The 20000-nt window shown below is 38.4% G+C and overlaps 2 protein-coding genes across 2 annotated transcripts in view; both read left to right on the plus strand.

Annotated features, from left to right (window-relative positions):
• LOC307044790 (dynein heavy chain domain-containing protein 1-like) overlaps positions 1-10132 on the plus strand; it is a 48381-nt gene extending 38249 nt beyond the window's left edge. Inside the window, exons 30-32 of the mRNA XM_079690171.1 lie at positions 487-615; positions 2354-2910; positions 9620-10132. Coding sequence (XP_079546297.1) covers positions 487-615; positions 2354-2910; positions 9620-9979 — 1046 coding nt within the window. The 3' untranslated portion in view covers positions 9980-10132. The remainder of the gene's footprint in view (positions 1-486; positions 616-2353; positions 2911-9619) is intronic.
• LOC307032247 (extracellular serine/threonine protein kinase FAM20C-like) overlaps positions 1-18091 on the plus strand; it is a 72329-nt gene extending 54238 nt beyond the window's left edge. Inside the window, 3 exon segments of the mRNA XM_079670103.1 lie at positions 13251-13332; positions 13548-13607; positions 17624-18091. Coding sequence (XP_079526229.1) covers positions 13251-13332; positions 13548-13607; positions 17624-17900 — 419 coding nt within the window. The 3' untranslated portion in view covers positions 17901-18091.
• Positions 18092-20000: the final 1909 nt, after the last annotated feature.

Genomic DNA, 20000 nt, shown 5'->3' on the forward strand with positions numbered 1-20000 from the left:
ATTCTGAAAGTGCAATGTACACTTCTCGCTAGAAATGTAATCAAAAAGCATTTTAACGGACAAATAATCCTACAATTTAGGATTTTCAACAAAATAGAAATCGGGTGTCCGCCATGTTTTTTTTTCTCACTGGGAGAGTTTGCGATCACGTGACACGGACACCGGTCATTAGAAATGAATAGGAACACATATTGTATCCATGTCTCGTCTTGAGAGGGTTATTTGTGAATATACTATGTTTTGCCGTGTGGACCAACGTAGCTATTACACGTTGTTTTGTGAGACTGGCCTCCTCAACCGTGTGGTCAACTCGTGGCCGGGACATGTCTCGTGAATTCTGCGGCCGAAGCTCCAAATAAACCGTCAGTGTTTGCATCAAAGCTCCAGCTCTCCTCGTGTCTCTCTGAGTCCTGTTTCCAAATGCTTCAGAACTTTCCCCCACACTCTTCATCAGTGCTTCAACCTGGTTCTGCTTTTCATCTCCAGTACACCTGGTGCATGGCGCTCATGTTCTGGACTCTTCAGATCGAGAGGAGGTGGACAGCATCGCTAAGATCTTCCTCAGCGGAGAGCCTCACTTCCTCTCAGATATCATCAAAAACACCCAACATTTTGGTAACAAACGTCTGATTTCACTTCGTATTCTGTACATCTTACAATCTAATCAATGAGACTGAAATGGATCAGGCCAAAACATATTTTTCCTTTTTCCTGCAATTCAGTCTTTATGGAGTTACATGTTACAGTTATGATAAAAAACACCCTGAAGTAGAACTCATTTCCTGATGAATCGACTAAAAGTGTGTTTTCTGCTATAGAAATAAACTTAGAAAACTAATGGAATATCATCACTGCTTCTAAAGCTCAACTAAAAGTAAATGAAGAGTAATATCAACTTCAATACATTGTACTTTATTCCATATGTTTTAACCTTAGGTGCATTTTTAAGTAACTGTAATAATTAATTCCAAAAACGTTTTTTTTATTAAAAGATTTATTAAAGGGGACCTATCATGCAAAAGGAAAAGGCTGAATAGTTTGATATTTGAATTGTTCCTGCAGCTGAAATTAGGCTGAAGGAGTTAAAGAAAGATATCAAATGTAAGTAGTAGTAATTGAATGTTTACAAACACCTGTGTGTGTAAACCCAGAGATCAAAGGTTTCCATGGTGTCTGCTCTGATTGGATGATGTCACTCATGTGTGTGTGTGTGTGTGTGTGTGTGTGTGTCTCCAATCTGCCCGGCAACACCATGACAACCATCTGCAGCAATGAGTCCCATAAGAATGCATTGGGGATTATATCTGACAATTTTGCCACCTGTTCAAAAACTATGGCTCCTATACAAAAAAATGACCAGACAGTGAGCATCAGGGAACCCCAAAGACCTACCAAATGTTTTGTTTGGGGGGTTTTGTGTGTAAAATGTTGAGATGGGAGCAGTTTGTCTAAAGTGTAGTTCCCTCTGCTCTGAAGAAAGATCCGGAACAATTTAAAATGGGAATCATTTGGGAGCTAGCTGGACTCTTTCTCTCTTCATGCCCTCAAGAGGCATTTTGTTTTATAGTTTTTCTTAATTTTTGGGATTTTCCAACCTAGGAGAGGTTTTCCTACGTTTTTCATGAAAACATATTTCTGAGGAGTGTAGGGTTTGGGAATTATGGCACGTTTAAAACATTTTTGGTGGATAATTTCAAGCACTCCTGCACTCTGTTTTGAGATCAAAGCACTCTAGACTTAACGAGCTGCTCCATCCACTCTAACGTTACAATCTGAAAAGGCCTCTCTGCTAAGCTCCAAACTAAGTTCAATATCTCAAAAAGTTTAAAAGATATCAAAAACCTGAATAAGAATTGAATAGCTTGTGTCTTGTGATCATTTGAAAGTTGGAATGAAGTGTCTAGTAGGAAGTAGCATTTGGCGCAAGGTGTAGGAAAACAGGATTTTGAAGGCCTCTCCCATTGACTTCAATGTTAAAAAAAAAAGAGTTTAAAAAGCTGAATATTTCAAAAAGTATGAAATATTTTGAAAAAGTTGAAAGTTTACCATACATTCCTGAACAGGCTGAATAGTTTAATATTTGAATGGTTTCTGTAGCTGAAAGTAAGCTGAAGTTATGGAGAGCCAAAGTATTGGCTGAAATAATAATAATAAGGGGATTAAAGAAATGGAAGTATATAGTGGAACGCTGTGGCACACTAATAATCTGAGGGGAATTTCTTGTTGTTTATTTGTAACTTTTGGTTATTTTGTAAAGCACTTTGAGCTGCATGTGTTGTATGAAAAGTGCTATATAAATAAAGCTTTATTATGATGTTCCTGTGAAAGTCCTAACCCTGTTTCCTGCCCTCAGAGCCTTCAGATCTCCTTCATGTTTTGGACTCAGAGAGCCTCCGTGACCTCCAGCTTCTCGGCTTCACTCCAGATGTGGAAACTGATATCCTGAAGAACAAGAGCCTCCGTCTGAACACTCTGCTGCAGATCTCCCAGAATCCTCCAGGATCCAAGAGGAGCTCCTACACACAGATAAGCCCCTCCTCCTCCTGTTCACTGCTGTTCTTCAGGGACAGACTTCAGGCTGTGCAGACGTTCCTGTCTCACAGGAACATCTGCACAGCTGTTTCTCCTCTGAATGACTTCCTGCAGGATGAGTGGGATCACATCACAGATTCAGTTTCCTCGCTGCTCTCTCAGCTTCATCACTGCACCCCTCCTCTCCTGGAGGTGTCTCACCTGGAGAGGAGGGCGGAGCTTCTGGCTGTTTACCTCCAACACCACGCCTCCTCAGATCCTCCAGGAGCGTTCAGACTGTCGGCTTTCAGAAACCCCCGAGGCTTCCTGCAGGCCCTGAGGAGAGAAGCTGCTCTAAAACACTGCAGAAACATCAGTGACATCACCCTGCAGTATCAGGTAACACAGCCACAATGATATCAGGTGATACAGTCATAATGATATCAGGTAATACAGTCATAATGATATCAGGTAATACAGTCATAATGATATCAGGTGATACAGTCATAATGATATCAGGTAATACAGTCATAATGATATCAGGTGATACAGTCATAATGATATCAGGTAATACAGTCATAATGATATCAGGTGATACAGTCATAATGATATCAGGTGATACAGTCATAATGATATCAGGTAATACAGTCATAATGATATCAGGTAATACAGTCATAATGATATCAGGTAATACAGTCATAATGATATCAGGTGATACAGTCATAATGATATCAGGTGATACAGTCATAATGATATCAGGTAATACAGTCATAATGATATCAGTATTATAGTCATAATGATATCAGGTGATACAGTCATAATGATATCAGGTGATACAGTCATAATGATATCAGGTGATACAGTCATAATGATATCAGGTGATACAGTCATAATGATATCAGGTGATACAGGTGATACAGTCATAATGATATCAGGTAATACAGTCATAATGATATCAGGTAACACAGTCATAATGATATCAGGTGATACAGTCATAATGATATCAGGTGATACAGTCATAATGATATCAGGTAACACAGTCATAATGATATCAGGTGATACAGTCATAATGATATCAGGTGATACAGCCATAATGATATCAGGTAATACAGCCATAATGATATCAGGTAACACAGTCATAATGATATCAGGTGATACAGTCATAATGATATCAGGTGATACAGCCATAATGATATCAGGTAATACAGCCATAATGATATCAGGTGATACAGTCATAATGATATCAGGTAATACAGTCATAATGATATCAGGTGATACAGCCATAATGATATCAGGTGATACAGTCATAATGATATCAGGTAATACAGCCATAATGATATCAGGTGATACAGTCATAATGATATCAGGTAATACAGTCATAATGATATCAGGTGATACAGTCATAATGATATCAGTATTATAGTCATAATGATATCAGGTAACACAGTCATAATGATATCAGGTAACACAGTCATAATGATATCAGGTAACACAGTCATAATGATATCAGGTGATACAGTCATAATGATATCAGGTAATACAGTCATAATGATATCAGGTGATACAGTCATAATGATATCAGGTGATACAGTCATAATGATATCAGGTAATACAGTCATAATGATATCAGGTGATACAGTCATAATGATATCAGTATTATAGTCATAATGATATCAGGTAACACAGTCATAATGATATCAGGTAACACAGTCATAATGATATCAGGTGATACAGTCATAATGATATCAGGTAATACAGTCATAATGATATCAGGTGATACAGTCATAATGATATCAGGTGATACAGTCATAATGATATCAGGTAATACAGTCATAATGATATCAGGTGATACAGTCATAATGATATCAGGTGATACAGTCATAATGATATCAGGTGATACAGTCATAATGATATCAGTATTATAGTCATAATGATATCAGGTAACACAGTCATAATGATATCAGGTGATACAGTCATAATGATATCAGGTGATACAGTCATAATGATATCAGGTAACACAGTCATAATGATATCAGGTGATACAGTCATAATGATATCAGTATTATAGTCATAATGATATCAGGTAATACAGTCATAATGATATCAGGTGATACAGTCATAATGATATCAGGTGATACAGTCATAATGATATCAGGTAACACAGTCATAATGATATCAGGTGATACAGTCATAATGATATCAGGTAATACAGTCATAATGATATCAGGTGATACAGTCATAATGATATCAGTATTATAGTCATAATGATATCAGGTAATACAGTCATAATGATATCAGGTAACACAGTCATAATGATATCAGGTGATACAGTCATAATGATATCAGGTGATACAGTCATAATGATATCAGGTGATACAGTCATAATGATATCAGGTGATACAGTCATAATGATATCAGGTGATACAGTCATAATGATATCAGGTGATACAGTCATAATGATATCAGGTGATACAGTCATAATGATATCAGGTAACACAGTCATAATGATATCAGGTGATACAGTCATAATGATATCAGGTGATACAGCCATAATGATATCAGGTGATACAGCCATAATGATATCAGGTAATACAGTCATAATGATATCAGGTGATACAGTCATAATGATATCAGGTAATACAGTCATAATGATATCAGGTGATACAGTCATAATGATATCAGGTAATACAGTCATAATGATATCAGGTGATACAGTCATAATGATATCAGGTAACACAGTCATAATGATATCAGGTGATACAGTCATAATGATATCAGGTGATACAGCCATAATGATATCAGGTGATACAGCCATAATGATATCAGGTAATACAGTCATAATGATATCAGGTAACACAGTCATAATGATATCAGGTGATACAGTCATAATGATATCAGGTAATACAGTCATAATGATATCAGGTGATACAGTCATAATGATATCAGGTGATACAGTCATAATGATATCAGTATTATAGTCATAATGATATCAGGTGATACAGTCATAATGATATCAGGTGATACAGTCATAATGATATCAGGTGATACAGTCATAATGATATCAGGTAATACAGTCATAATGATATCAGGTGATACAGTCATAATGATATCAGGTAATACAGTCATAATGATATCAGGTGATACAGTCATAATGATATCAGGTGATACAGTCATAATGATATCAGGTAATACAGTCATAATGATATCAGGTGATACAGTCATAATGATATCAGGTGATACAGTCATAATGATATCAGGTGATACAGTCATAATGATATCAGGTAACACAGTCATAATGATATCAGGTGATACAGTCATAATGATATCAGGTGATACAGTCATAATGATATCAGGTGATACAGTCATAATGATATCAGGTGATACAGTCATAATGATATCAGGTGATACAGTCATAATGATATCAGGTGATACAGTCATAATGATATCAGGTAATACAGTCATAATGATATCAGGTGATACAGTCATAATGATATCAGGTAATATAGTCATAATGATATCAGGTGATACAGTCATAATGATATCAGGTGATACAGGTGATACAGTCATAATGATATCAGGTGATACAGTCATAATGATATCAGGTAATACAGTCATAATGATATCAGGTGATACAGTCATAATGATATCAGGTAACACAGTCATAATGATATCAGGTGATACAGTCATAATGATATCAGGTGATACAGTCATAATGATATCAGGTAACACAGTCATAATGATATCAGGTGATACAGTCATAATGATATCAGGTGATACAGTCATAATGATATCAGGTGATACAGTCATAATGATATCAGGTAACACAGTCATAATGATATCAGGTGATACAGTCATAATGATATCAGGTAATACAGTCATAATGATATCAGGTGATACAGTCATAATGATATCAGGTGATACAGGTGATACAGTCATAATGATATCAGGTAATACAGGTGATACAGTCATAATGATATCAGGTAATACAGTCATAATGATATCAGGTGATACAGTCATAATGATATCAGGTGATACAGGTGATACAGTCATAATGATATCAGGTAACACAGTCATAATGATATCAGGTGATACAGTCATAATGATATCAGGTGATACATTCATAATGATATCAGGTAATACAGTCATAATGATATCAGGTGACACAGTCATAATGATATCAGGTAATACAGTCATAATGATATCAGGTGATACAGTCATAATGATATCAGGTAACACAGTCATAATGATATCAGGTGATACAGTCATAATGATATCAGGTGATACAGTCATAATGATATCAGGTGATACAGTCATAATGATATCAGGTGATACAGTCATAATGATATCAGGTAATACAGTCATAATGATATCAGGTGATACAGTCATAATGATATCAGGTGATACAGTCATACTGATATCAGGTAATACAGTCATAATGATATCAGGTAATACAGTCATAATGATATCAGGTAATACAGTCATAATGATATCAGGTGATACAGTCATAATGATATCAGGTGATACAGTCATAATGATATCAGGTGATACAGTCATACTGATATCAGGTAACACAGTCATAATGATATCAGGTGATACAGGTAATACAGTCATAATGATATCAGGTGATACAGTCATAATGATATCAGGTGATACAGTCATAATGATATCAGGTGATACAGTCACAATGATATCAGGTGATACAGTCATAATGATATCAGGTGATACAGTCATAATGATATCAGGTGATACAGTCATAATGATATCAGGTGATACAGTCATAATGATATCAGGTAATACAGTCATAATGATATCAGGTGATACAGTCATAATGATATCAGGTGATACAGTCATAATGATATCAGGTAACACAGTCATAATGATATCAGGTAATACAGTCATAATGATATCAGGTAACACAGTCATAATGATATCAGGTGATACAGTCATAATGATATCAGGTAATACAGTCATAATGATATCAGGTGATACAGTCATAATGATATCAGGTGATACAGTCATACTGATATCAGGTAATACAGTCATAATGATATCAGGTGATACAGTCATAATGATATCAGGTGATACAGTCATACTGATATCAGGTAACACAGTCATAATGATATCAGGTGATACAGGTAATACAGTCATAATGATATCAGGTGATACAGTCATAATGATATCAGGTGATACAGTCATAATGATATCAGGTGATACAGTCATAATGATATCAGGTAATACAGTCATAATGATATCAGGTAATACAGTCATAATGATATCAGGTAATACATTCATAATGATATCAGGTAATACAGTCATAATGATATCAGGTGATACAGTCATAATGATATCAGGTGATACAGTCATAATGATATCAGGTGATACAGTCATAATGATATCAGGTAACACAGTCATAATGATATCAGGTGATACAGTCATAATGATATCAGGTAACACAGTCATAATGATATCAGGTAATACAGTCATAATGATATCAGGTGATACAGTCATAATGATATCAGGTGATACAGTCATAATGATATCAGGTGATACAGTCATAATGATATCAGGTGATACAGTCATAATGATATCAGGTGATACAGTCATACTGATATCAGGTAACACAGTCATAATGATATCAGGTGATACAGGTAATACAGTCATAATGATATCAGGTGATACAGTCATAATGATATCAGGTAATACAGTCATAATGATATCAGGTGATACAGTCATAATGATATCAGGTAATACAGTCATAATGATATCAGGTGATACAGTCATAATGATATCAGGTAACACAGTCATAATGATATCAGGTGATACAGGTAATACAGTCATAATGATATCAGGTGATACAGTCATAATGATATCAGGTGATACAGTCATAATGATATCAGGTGATACAGTCATAATGATATCAGGTGATACAGTCATAATGATATCAGGTGATACAGTCATAATGATATCAGGTGATACAGTCATAATGATATCAGGTGATACAGTCATAATGATATCAGGTGATACAGTCATAATGATATCAGGTGATACAGTCATAATGATATCAGGTAATATAGTCATAATGATATCAGGTGATACAGTCATAATGATATCAGGTGATACAGCCATAATGATATCAGGTGATACAGTCATAATGATATCAGGTGATACAGTCATAATGATATCAGGTAATACAGTCATAATGATATCAGGTGATACAGTCATAATGATATCAGGTGATACAGTCATAATGATATCAGGTGATACAGCCATAATGATATCAGGTGATACAGTCATAATGATATCAGGTGATACAGTCATAATGATATCAGGTGATACAGTCATAATGATATCAGGTGATACAGCCATAATGATATCAGGTGATACAGTCATAATGATATCAGGTGATACAGTCATAATGATATCAGGTAATACAGTCATAATGATATCAGGTGATACAGTCATAATGATATCAGGTGATACAGTCATAATGATATCAGGTGATACAGTCATAATGATATCAGGTGATACAGCCATAATGATATCAGGTGATACAGTCATAATGATATCAGGTGATACAGTCATAATGATATCAGGTAATACAGTCATAATGATATCAGGTGATACAGTCATAATGATATCAGGTAATATAGTCATAATGATATCAGGTGATACAGTCATAATGATATCAGGTGATACAGGTAATACAGTCATAATGATATCAGGTGATACAGTCATAATGATATCAGGTGATACAGTCATAATGATATCAGGTAATACAGTCATAATGATATCAGGTAATACAGTCATAATGATATCAGGTGATACAGCCATAATGATATCAGTGACATCACACTGCAGTCTCAGATAACACATGCACATCATGATGATTTAAATACAAAATAAAAACGAATAGCGATGATTTTGATCGATATTGCAATCGTAAAATTAGTCTTGATATTTTGGGAGAATCAAACCAGAGAAGGAAGTTATATATTTAAATGAGACTTAATGATAAATGTACTACAATAATAATGTTCAAATGTTCAAACCCAGTAAAATAAAGTAGTTCATGCCCTGCTTTGTGCACTCACTGTTTTCTCTCCTTCAGGTCCTGAGTGACAGCTCACACTCTCTTCCTCTGGATGCTGTGTATCTGTGTGGCCTGGAGCTGAGAGGTGCATCATGGGATATGCAGTCCGCAGCTCTTCAGGACTCTCTGCAGCCGCGCTCTCTGCCTCTCCTCTGTGTGAAAGCTAACGTCAGGATCTCAAACAGAGTAGAGAAGAGTTCAGATTTACAGGAAGTCCCTCCCCCTGCTGCCTCTCAGCTTCCTGTCTACCTGTGTCCACTCGTCCTCCATGATGAGAACTCAGAAGATGCTAATATCATCGCTAAGATTCCCCTTCATGCTAAGCTCAGTCCTGTGTTGTGTAGCTTGAGGAGGGTGAGGCTGGTGAGTCTGCTCTGATGCAGAAACACAACTGATGGACCACTCTGGGTTTATGAAGTCATTCTGCAGGAAAACCTTTGAAAAGTATTCATCATTTCTGTGCAAGCCTCTTCATGCATTACGTCTCCTAAGGATTCTCTAATGTTCTTCATTAAAATGTTTTACACATTGTCCTAATGTCGCTTTAAATCATTGGGTTTGATCTCCCATTACTGCGTCAGAGGCAGAGACACATTTACTGATTCAAGATTCAACTTGACAAACTAAAAACAGCCTTGAATCATCAACTATTGGACCATTGGACTTTAACAACAATGACTTTAACAACAATGACTTTAACAACAATGACTTTAACAACAATGACTTTAACAACAATAACTTTAACAACAATGACTGAAAACCAGTGCTTGAATTGGGCCGGTGCTCACCGGTACGCAGCACTGGGGCTTTTACCCATCTGCATACCGTTACTTCTTACTGCGTACCGGCACCTCATGACGCATCTAAGTACGCTGCGCATATTTGTTGTGTTTATGCTTAGTTGCAGCTCCCACCCAGTAGGTGGCTCTGTAGACTGCGATAGACTGGAGCAGGCACGCAAGAGAAGGAAAGCAGAAAATACATAACGGCCCAATCCCAAACCAAGCCCTACACCCTACCCCTCCGTTTGGAGAGGGGTCTGCCTGCAGGCCTCCACTCTCAGGACAGTTCCGGTGCAGGCTCCACTCTCAGTACAGGAAGTGACGATTCTGACCAACACGTTTTTTTCCCCGCCCCCCGAAGGACTCGTCTGATGGAAGTTTTCAAATCACAAGGGAGACTCACAGAGATATCACAGAGGTGATGAGTCCGCTCACCATGCACTTTGGGTCGGCCTTGGTCAAGCCCTTTTGACCCCCCCGGCCTGGTTCTCGTAAAACTTTACTTAGCCATTTTTCTCTGAAATGACACCATGGGGAGTGTACCGGGAGTTGCCAGGGGACTGCCCGCCTCACGGGGGTCTGTTTACGGACACCTTCTTTCACTTTTTCCCGGTTTTATTCATTTGTCTTTTTTTGGCTATTTCACCCCGTTACTTCTACCGGGGACACTGCCCGGTCTCGGGTGTCCCACCCGCGGCATGTGTCCAGCCGTTTCCCCCCCCCCACTCATCCATATATTAACGGATGAATTACCATTTTTGTTGCATTTGGCTCCTCTCCTCTTGTAGTAATAATGATCCTGTTTCAATCACATTAGTATGCATACAAAGTGACAGGTGGGCCCGCCCCCAATTATGCTAATGCGCTAAGTCCCGCCTCCCTTTGTTTGAGGTTCGATATCACAAGTAGGTGTGTGATATCACAGGTAGGTGTGAAATGCCCCCACTGTAGTAGCGCCTTATGGTGTCTAACCAAAAAGGGTGTGAGTTTAAAAAAGAATATATGGCTTGTAACGTCCCATCAACGGGTACAACGGTTTCAGCTGGATTCGTTTTAGTAAACGACATGAAAGAAAAGTAAACCTATTTAATTTGTGTATTTAAATATGCGGGCAATTGGAGATGTCTTCTTTATATTACATACATAAAATAATATGAAGTGAAAATATTTCTAAACCCTGTTTGGTTTTCATATTGTTGGGATTCATTATAAAGCTAATTTATTTATTTAACTGCTTTTTTTATACAAATCTTACTGCAACTATTTTGTTTTGATAGGGATCAAGGAGCAGACTGCGCAATTTATCCAGATGCGCGGGGAGAATGAAGCCCTCTTCACGGGGGCCTGTTGCGACCTCGGGAAAATAATTTAAACATAACACCAAAATAAGTACAGCTAGATCTGACTCCATATTGAACAGTTTTGAAAACAGTTTTGAAAACAGTTTTGAAAACAGTTTGAAAATATTTTGCCTAGTGTCAGAAATTATTACCGGCACTTGTGCTGGGTCCTCAGGAGGACCCAGCCTCTGAATTGGGACACAGCTTATGTCTCTAAAAGGCAAGTTTGTGATTTTAACACTTATTTACTGACGCTAGGCAGATCTTGGCTTTTTTCTCTTTTCCTGTGTTGCTGAGACACTTTTAGACACACTGTGAGGTATGCAACACTTAACAACTGGTAGAATAAGAAGTAGTCTGGCCTCGGCAGATTTTGGCTTTTTTCTCTTGCCAAGATACTTTTAGACACACTTTGAGGTATGCAAAACCTTGAAACTAGAAAATGAAGTACATTGTCTGATTAGATTTGACGGAGGGGGAGTGTGAAGGGGTAGGGCGTGGTTTGGAATTTGGGCCAACTTTAGCTACCATTTCGAAAAAGTTAGCGTGGCTTAATAGTGCGAAAAGAAAGCGGTTGTCGCCGGACAAGGAGCCGAAAGAAACTCCAGTTAACACTGATGCAACTGCAAATACAGAACATGCTGTGTTAGACATGTTGCCTTCTCTGGTCGAGCCCCGGCTGTATAAATAAAATGGACTTGAAACAGTTTAGAATAATGGCACCTTTTTTATTCCAATTCAAGCACTGCTGAAAACACTGAAGCATTGACAATGATTTAATGTCAACAGATTTCACATCCCTGTATTAGGTTAGTTTGAAGCAATACCATTAAGTTCAACCTATTTACACTTAAGATTATTGCTTTCAACTAACCTAAAACATTGATGTGAAATCTGTTGACAAAATACATTTAATTAAAGTCCAGTGTTTTCAGTGAGGACTTTAACCTTCTGACGTGAACATCCTTTCTCCCAAGCCTTAAGATTAGAGTTTTTTTTAAAGTGTTTACAAAATAACTCCCTTCCTGATTCAACTAACGCTAAATATCTATTTCTTAGTTGACACAAATCCCTTGATCCACTTCATTCAGCTTCCAGGTGAGTTCCAATAGCTCCATGAAGAGCTCACGTTACTGATCACCACTGGAAAAATAATGTACACAATTATAATTGTGAACATTATTTAGGAGAAAACAAAATGCATAATGTAAAAGGTACAGTTCAAAAGTGTTCGAGGGCACATTATGACTTGTTTCAGAATCAACATGTGGTTTAAAGTTGAGTAAAAAAAGCGCTTGTGACTTTAACAACTTGGTAAAACTTGGTAAGACTTGGTAAAACCACATCCAATATCATACGGTCTATAATCAGCTGGATCTATTCTGCTGATGCTCTTTTAAAAGCTGCTGGAATATTTATGTTTTGAAGTATTTTGACAGAATGCGTTATGTGATGTTTTATCATTATCTACAGAAGGAGGGTGGACTCTGCTGGCGGTATTAAACGAATGCCTCTCTCCTCCTGTAGGTAACATGGACAGACACCATTATGAGACCTTTGAGAAGTTTGGCAACAACACGTTCCTGATCCACCTCGACAACGGCAGGGCGTGAGTGTGTGTGTGTGTGTGTGTGTGTGTGTGTGTGTGTGTGTGTGTGTGTGTGTGTGTGTGTGTGTGTGTGTGTGTGTGTGTGTGTGTGTGTGTGTGTGTGTGTGTGTGTGTGTGTGTGTGTGTGTGTGTGTGTGTGTGTGTGTGTGTGTGTGTGTGTGTGTGTGTGTGTGTGTGTGTTAATGTACTTACTAACTTATTCTGGGTTGTTACAGATTCGGCCGTCACTCCAAAGATGAACCGTCTATCCTCGTTCCTCTCGAACAGTGCTGCAGGTACAGGAACACGAATGTAGTGTATCTACTTTAAAGAGTCCTCTCCTGCTGATGTTCAGGTGTATATCAGTATGTAGTGTCTCTACTTTAAAGAGTCCTCTCCTGCTGATGTTCAGGTGTATATCAGTATGTAGTGTCTCTACTTTAAAGAGTCCTCTCCTGCTGATGTTCAGGTGTATATCAGTATGTAGTGTCTCTACTTTAAAGAGTCCTCTCCTGCTGATGTTCAGGTGTATATCAGTATGTAGAGTCTCTACTTTAAAGAGTCCTCTCCTGCTGATGTTCAGGTGTATATCAGTATGTAGTGTCTCTACTTTAAAGAGTCCTCTCCTGCTGATGTTCAGGTGTATATCAGTATGTAGAGTCTCTACTTTAAAGAGTCCTCTTCTGCTGATGTTCAGGTGTATATCAGTATGTAGTGTCTCTACTTTAAAGAGTCCTCTCCTGCTGATGTTCAGGTGTATATCAGTATGTAGTGTCTCTACTTTAAAGAGTCCTCTCCTGCTGATGTTCAGGTGTATATCAGTATGTAGTGTCTCTACTTTAAAGAGTCCTCTCCTGCTGATGTTCAGGTGTATATCAGTATGTAGAGTCTCTACTTTAAAGAGTCCTCTCCTGCTGATGTTCAGGTGTATATCAGTATGTAGTGTCTCTACTTTAAAGAGTCCTCTCCTGCTGATGTTCAGGTGTATATCAGTATGTAGAGTCTCTACTTTAAAGAGTCCTCTTCTGCTGATGTTCAGGTGTATATCAGTATGTAGTGTCTCTACTTTAAAGAGTCCTCTCCTGCTGATGTTCAGGGGCCGTATTCACAAAGGATCTTAGGGCTAAAAGTAGCTCCTAACTGGCGAATTTAGGAGAAACTCCTAAGCATAATGGCCGTGTCAGTCTTAAATGTAGGACTCCTAATTGTATTCACTAAGATCAATTCACAAAGTATTTTAGGCCTAAAAGTAGCACCTAAGTTTAGGAGAGCTTAAAAGTCCTGGAGAGGACTCCTAACTCAGTAAGACCTATTCACAAAGAATCTGAAAATGGCTGCGAGACGAATTGTTTTGGAGACAATGGAAGACTGTGAATTGATCAAGAGATATAGGCTAAATCGTGAGGGTATCAAACTTGTTGTGGAATTAGTGCAGGATGCAATAACATCCCCGACTAACAGGAATAACCCGATTAGTCCGGAAATAAAAATGTTGGCAACACTACGATATTTAGCAACAGGGAAAATGCAACTTTGCAATGCCGACGATTTAGGAATATCGCAACCATCAGTCAGCTGTGCCATAAACCAAACCATCAACGCGCTCTCTAGACCACATATCATCCAACAGTTTATCCGGTTTCCTTTGGACAATCAACAACGACACAGGATCAAAGCCAGCTTCATGGCAATGCAGGTATGCCCGGTGCGGTCGGTGCTATTGACATAAAAATAATTGCGCCATCAAAAGATGAGGACGTGTTCGTCAATAGAAAGAAAGTACATTCCATCAACACGCAGATTGTTTTCATTCATCATGATAGGGGGGCTTTAACGGCGGTATGGGCTGTTATTGAAAGTGTTTAAGTGCTGGAAATATGCTCATTGGATAATAGTTTGCGGGGTGCTTTTAATTGCCTCCTCGATTTAATGCAATTTAGGTATTTTTATTGTTTGCTCTCTCTCTTTAACGTGCATATACAACGTCATTATCGTGGTCTGCACAAACTTGTCATCATGCGTGTATTCTGCTAACTGCACTGTCCATAACTATTTGATAGGAATACATGTCTAGCCTCGGCTATTTCCTTGTTTTAGTGGGCTCGTTTGTGGGATGTTGCGGATGAGTTTCACCGAGACCGCCTGCTCTGAACAACCAATCACCGTACTGACCGCTTCTAAACTCATGCACGAGAATCGACGTAATCCATAGCAACGGCGCGTCACTCTTAGTTCACTCTTAGTGATTTATCCTTAGTATGAGTAGGTCTCAGCGGCTTTGTGAATAACCTTTAAGAAAAAACTCCTACGTAAAATGTTTTAGCGCGAGTTAGGAGCACTCCTAGCGGTAAGATAAAATGCTTTGTGAATACGGCCCCAGGTGTGTATCAGTATGTAGTGTCTCTACTTTAAAGAGTCCTCTCCTGCTGATGTTCAGGTGTATATCAGTAAGTAGTGTCTCTACTTTAAAGAGTGCTCTCCTGCTGATGTTCAGGTGTATATCAGTATGTAGTGTCTCTACTTTAAAGAGTCCTCTCCTGCTGATGTTCAGGTGTATATCAGTATGTAGTGTCTCTAATTTAAAGAGTCCTCTCCTGCTGATGTTCAGGTGTATATCAGTATGTAGTATCTCTACTTTAAAGAGTCCTCTCCTGCTGATGTTCAGGTGTATATCAGTATGTAGAGTCTCTACTTTAAAGAGTCCTCTCCTGCTGATGTTCAGGTGTATATCAGTATGTTGTGTCTCTACTTTAAAGAGTCCTCTCCTGCTGATGTTCAGGTGTATATCAGTATGTAGTGTCTCTACTTTAAAGAGTGCTCTCCTGCTGATGTTCAGGTGTATATCAGTATGTAGTGTCTCTACTTTAAAGAGTCCTCTCCTGCTGATGTTCAGGTGTATATCAGTATGTAATGTCTCTACTTTAAAGAGTCCTCTCCTGCTGATGTTCAGGTGTGTATCAGTATGTAGTGTCTCTACTTTAAAGAGTCCTCTCCTGCTGATGTTCAGGTGTATATCAGTATGTAGTGTCTCTACTTTAAAGAGTCCTCTCCTGCTGATGTTCGGGTGTATATCAGTATGTAGTGTCTCTACTTTAAATAGTCCTCTCCTGCTGATGTTCAGGTGTATATCAGTATGTAGTGTCTCCACTTTAAAGAGTCCTCTCCTGCTGATGTTCAGGTGTATATCAGTATGTAGGGACTCTACTTTAAAGAGTCCTCTCCTGCTGATGTTCAGGTGTATATCAGTATGTAGGGACTCTACTTTAAAGAGTCCTCTCCTGCTGATGTTCAGGTATATATCAGTATGTAGTGTCTCTACTTTAAAGAGTCCTCTCCTGCTGATGTTCAGGTATATATCAGAATGTAGTGTCTCTACTTTAAAGAGTCCTCTCCTGCTGATGTTCAGGTGTATATCAGTATGTAGTGTCTCTACTTTAAAGAGTCCTCTCCTGCTGATGTTCAGGTGTATATCAGTATGTAGGGACTCTACTTTAAAGAGTCCTCTCCTGCTGATGTTCAGGTGTATATCAGTATGTAGTGTCTCTACTTTAAAGAGTTCTCTCCTGCTGATGTTCAGGTGTATATCAGTATGTAGTGTCTCTACTTTAAAGAGTCCTCTCCTGCTGATGTTCAGGTGTATATCAGTATGTAGTGTCTCTACTTTAAAGAGTCCTCTCCTGCTGATGTTCAGGTGTATATCAGTATGTAGTGTCTCTACTTTAAAGAGTCCTCTGCTGCTGATGTTCAGGTGTATATCAGTATGTAGTGTCTCTACTTTAAAGAGTTCTCTCCTGCTGATGTTCAGGTGTATATCAGTATGTAGTGTCTCTACTTTAAAGAGTCCTCTCCTGCTGATGTTCAGGTGTATATCAGTATGTAGTGTTTCTACTTTAAAGAGTCCTCTCCTGCTGATGTTCAGGTGTATATCAGTTTGAAGTGTCTCTACTTTAAAGAGTCCTCTCCTGCTGATGTTCAGGTGTATATCAGTATGTAGTGTCTCTACTTTAAAGAGTCCTCTGCTGCTGATGTTCAGGTGTATATCAGTATGTAGTGTCTCTACTTTAAAGAGTCCTCTCCTGCTGATGTTCAGGTGTATATCAGTATGTAGTGTCTCTACTTTAAAGAGTCCTCTCCTGCTGATGTTCAGGTGTATATCAGTATGTAGTGTCTCTACTTTAAAGAGTTCTCTCCTGCTGATGTTCAGGTGTATATCAGTATGTAGTGTCTCTACTTTAAAGAGTCCTCTCCTGCTGATGTTCAGGTGTATATCAGTATGTAGTGTCTCTACTTTAAAGAGTCCTCCCTCCCCCAGGATCCGGCGCTCCACTTGGCTCCGCCTCCGTCTCCTCTCTCTTCCGGGTTATCGCCTGAGTGATGTGATGAGGGCGTCTCTCTCCCATGATGCATTGCAGCGTGTGGCGCCCCTCCTCTCTCAGCCTCACCTTTCTGCTCTGGACCGCCGGCTGCAAACAGTTCTTCAGACTGTAAGTCTCTGCGAGGAGAGGAAGAGGAGGGAGGAGGGTGATGAAGATCAGGTCATTTATGACGACATCGCTCACCTGAAGGGGGAGGAGCCTCCTGCAGGTTAGGAATCTACTTTCTGTTTCTGAGGACACTTGGGATGCAAAATCCAGATTAATCAAGCGTCAAAAGGACTCTAAATGTTTATTTATATTTAAATCACTGTAACAGTGTCAAAGAAAAAGGAAAACACAATTTTAAGACACTTTCACCATTTCCCAGGAAGCAAATATAGATAAATAAAGAATATTGAAATACATACATTTTGCCATTGTTTTGTAATCTACTTCAAACTTTTTGGAAATCTCCACCTCCTGCATGTTTTTAATGAAAAGGTATTTACATTATTCTGTGAATTCAGGTTCAGGAGAAATTAATCTGAGGTAAAGAAATGTGCATGAGCGCCACTTGCGAACAGACAAGGCAGGCAACTGCTTGGGGCCCCGGACCCGAAGGGGGCCCCCAAAGAAGGTAGATTAAGAAGGTCCACAGCAACGACAACATGGAACACCCTTTAATTTACTGCAACGACATGTCGGGGAACCCCCTCAAGGCGGCCCCATGCATCGCGCAACGTCAAATGCTGCTTCTTATTTTAAGTTTTGTTGCCTTGCTCTGCACTGGGGGGGTGGGGGGGGGAGTGTGTTGGGGCGCCACTGATGGTGATGAAAGCTGGTTCGAGGGGCCTCCAGTGAATGTTTGCCAAGGGCCCCCACAGACTCTAGAATCGCCACTGGAAATGTGAGCAACAATTTAGGGAGAAAAAGTTGTAAAAATTCGTAATATTTAGACCAAAAACGGTTAAAATAATTTAAAAGAAAATTGATTTCATTTGAACTTTAATAGAGAAAACTTCCTAATTCAGTGAAAACAAAGTCCAATATTTCAGAGACATTTTTTTAACAAATCAAAAAAGCAACAAGAAGTTCAGCAGATCGTCTGGAGAAAGAATATTGTAATATTTAACCTCTTAAGCCCTGAGCCTGTTTTTCAGGTTTCAGGCTCGAAAATGCTATGCCCAAAACAAAGGACTATTACTTAACTTCTAAAAGGGTTATATGAACAATTTCTTTTATCAAAGTAAGGTTACATATGTGAGTTGGATTTAGAAGTGTCAGAATCAATAGATGTTTCTGTGTCAGAGTAAATTCAGATGGAACATAGTAACAAAAAAGGTAAATTATTAACTCCGCCTAAAAACAAACATGATTTATAGTGAAAACCACCCTTGAAGGATTGTATGGTAAACTAAAAGCTTTAGGAACCCAAAGTATAACATATAATAAGTACCCTTTATCAAGATTGAGGCAAAACAAGTGAGATTTGACCTTTTTAGAGAGATTTAGAAAAAAGAAATCCAGGCGGACTGACCTTTGGGCACATCAGTACCATTTGACCTTTTTCAGGAACCTTACTGTACGGTGTGTGTGTGTGTGTGTGTGTGTGTGTGTGTGTGTGTGTGTGTGTGTGTGTGTGTGTGTGTGTGTGTGTGTGTGTGTGTGTGTGTGTGTGTGTGTGTGTGTGTGTGTGTGTGTGTGTGTGTGTGTGTGTGTGTGTGTGTGTGTGTGTGTGTGTGTGTGTCTGGACTTTGCCACAGTCCTTACATGTTTATCACCCGACTAACACTTCTAAGAAGGTTTACTTACACAATAACAATTAGGAAACATAGGATAAATTTGTCTCCAACAGGAGAAGGTCAATGATAGAAATATAGAATATAAAAAATCAAGAAGATACTATGAGTGATCTCTACAATAAAACAGTTTAGTGCAGGATGTACAAAGATATGAATATGCGGATGAGCAAAACAGACAAACTAATTAACCTTTATTCAAACATTAAATAATACTTTAGATTAAGGTCTTCTTTTACATAAGAAAAGAGCTTTGGGGGTATCTACAGATAAATATTAAGCCTGACAAAGTACTTAACGTCTAATATATTGCTTTCCTGCAATGTTAACTATGTTGAAGCACTTATTTTAACTGATATTATACACATTAATTATACTCTTATGTATGTAGAATAAGAAATGTGCAGAATATGACAGTTTAATGGTGGAGGTATTCACACATATTGATAGATGTCTTGTAATGTGCTGTTGAGGAACCTGTGACCCAAGTGTTTCATTCATTGCATAACTACACCGTAGTTGTGTATATGATATT

This window comes from Notothenia rossii (genome assembly GCF_949606895.1).
Source record: "Notothenia rossii genome assembly, chromosome: 1".
Lineage (NCBI taxonomy): Eukaryota > Metazoa > Chordata > Actinopteri > Perciformes > Nototheniidae > Notothenia > Notothenia rossii.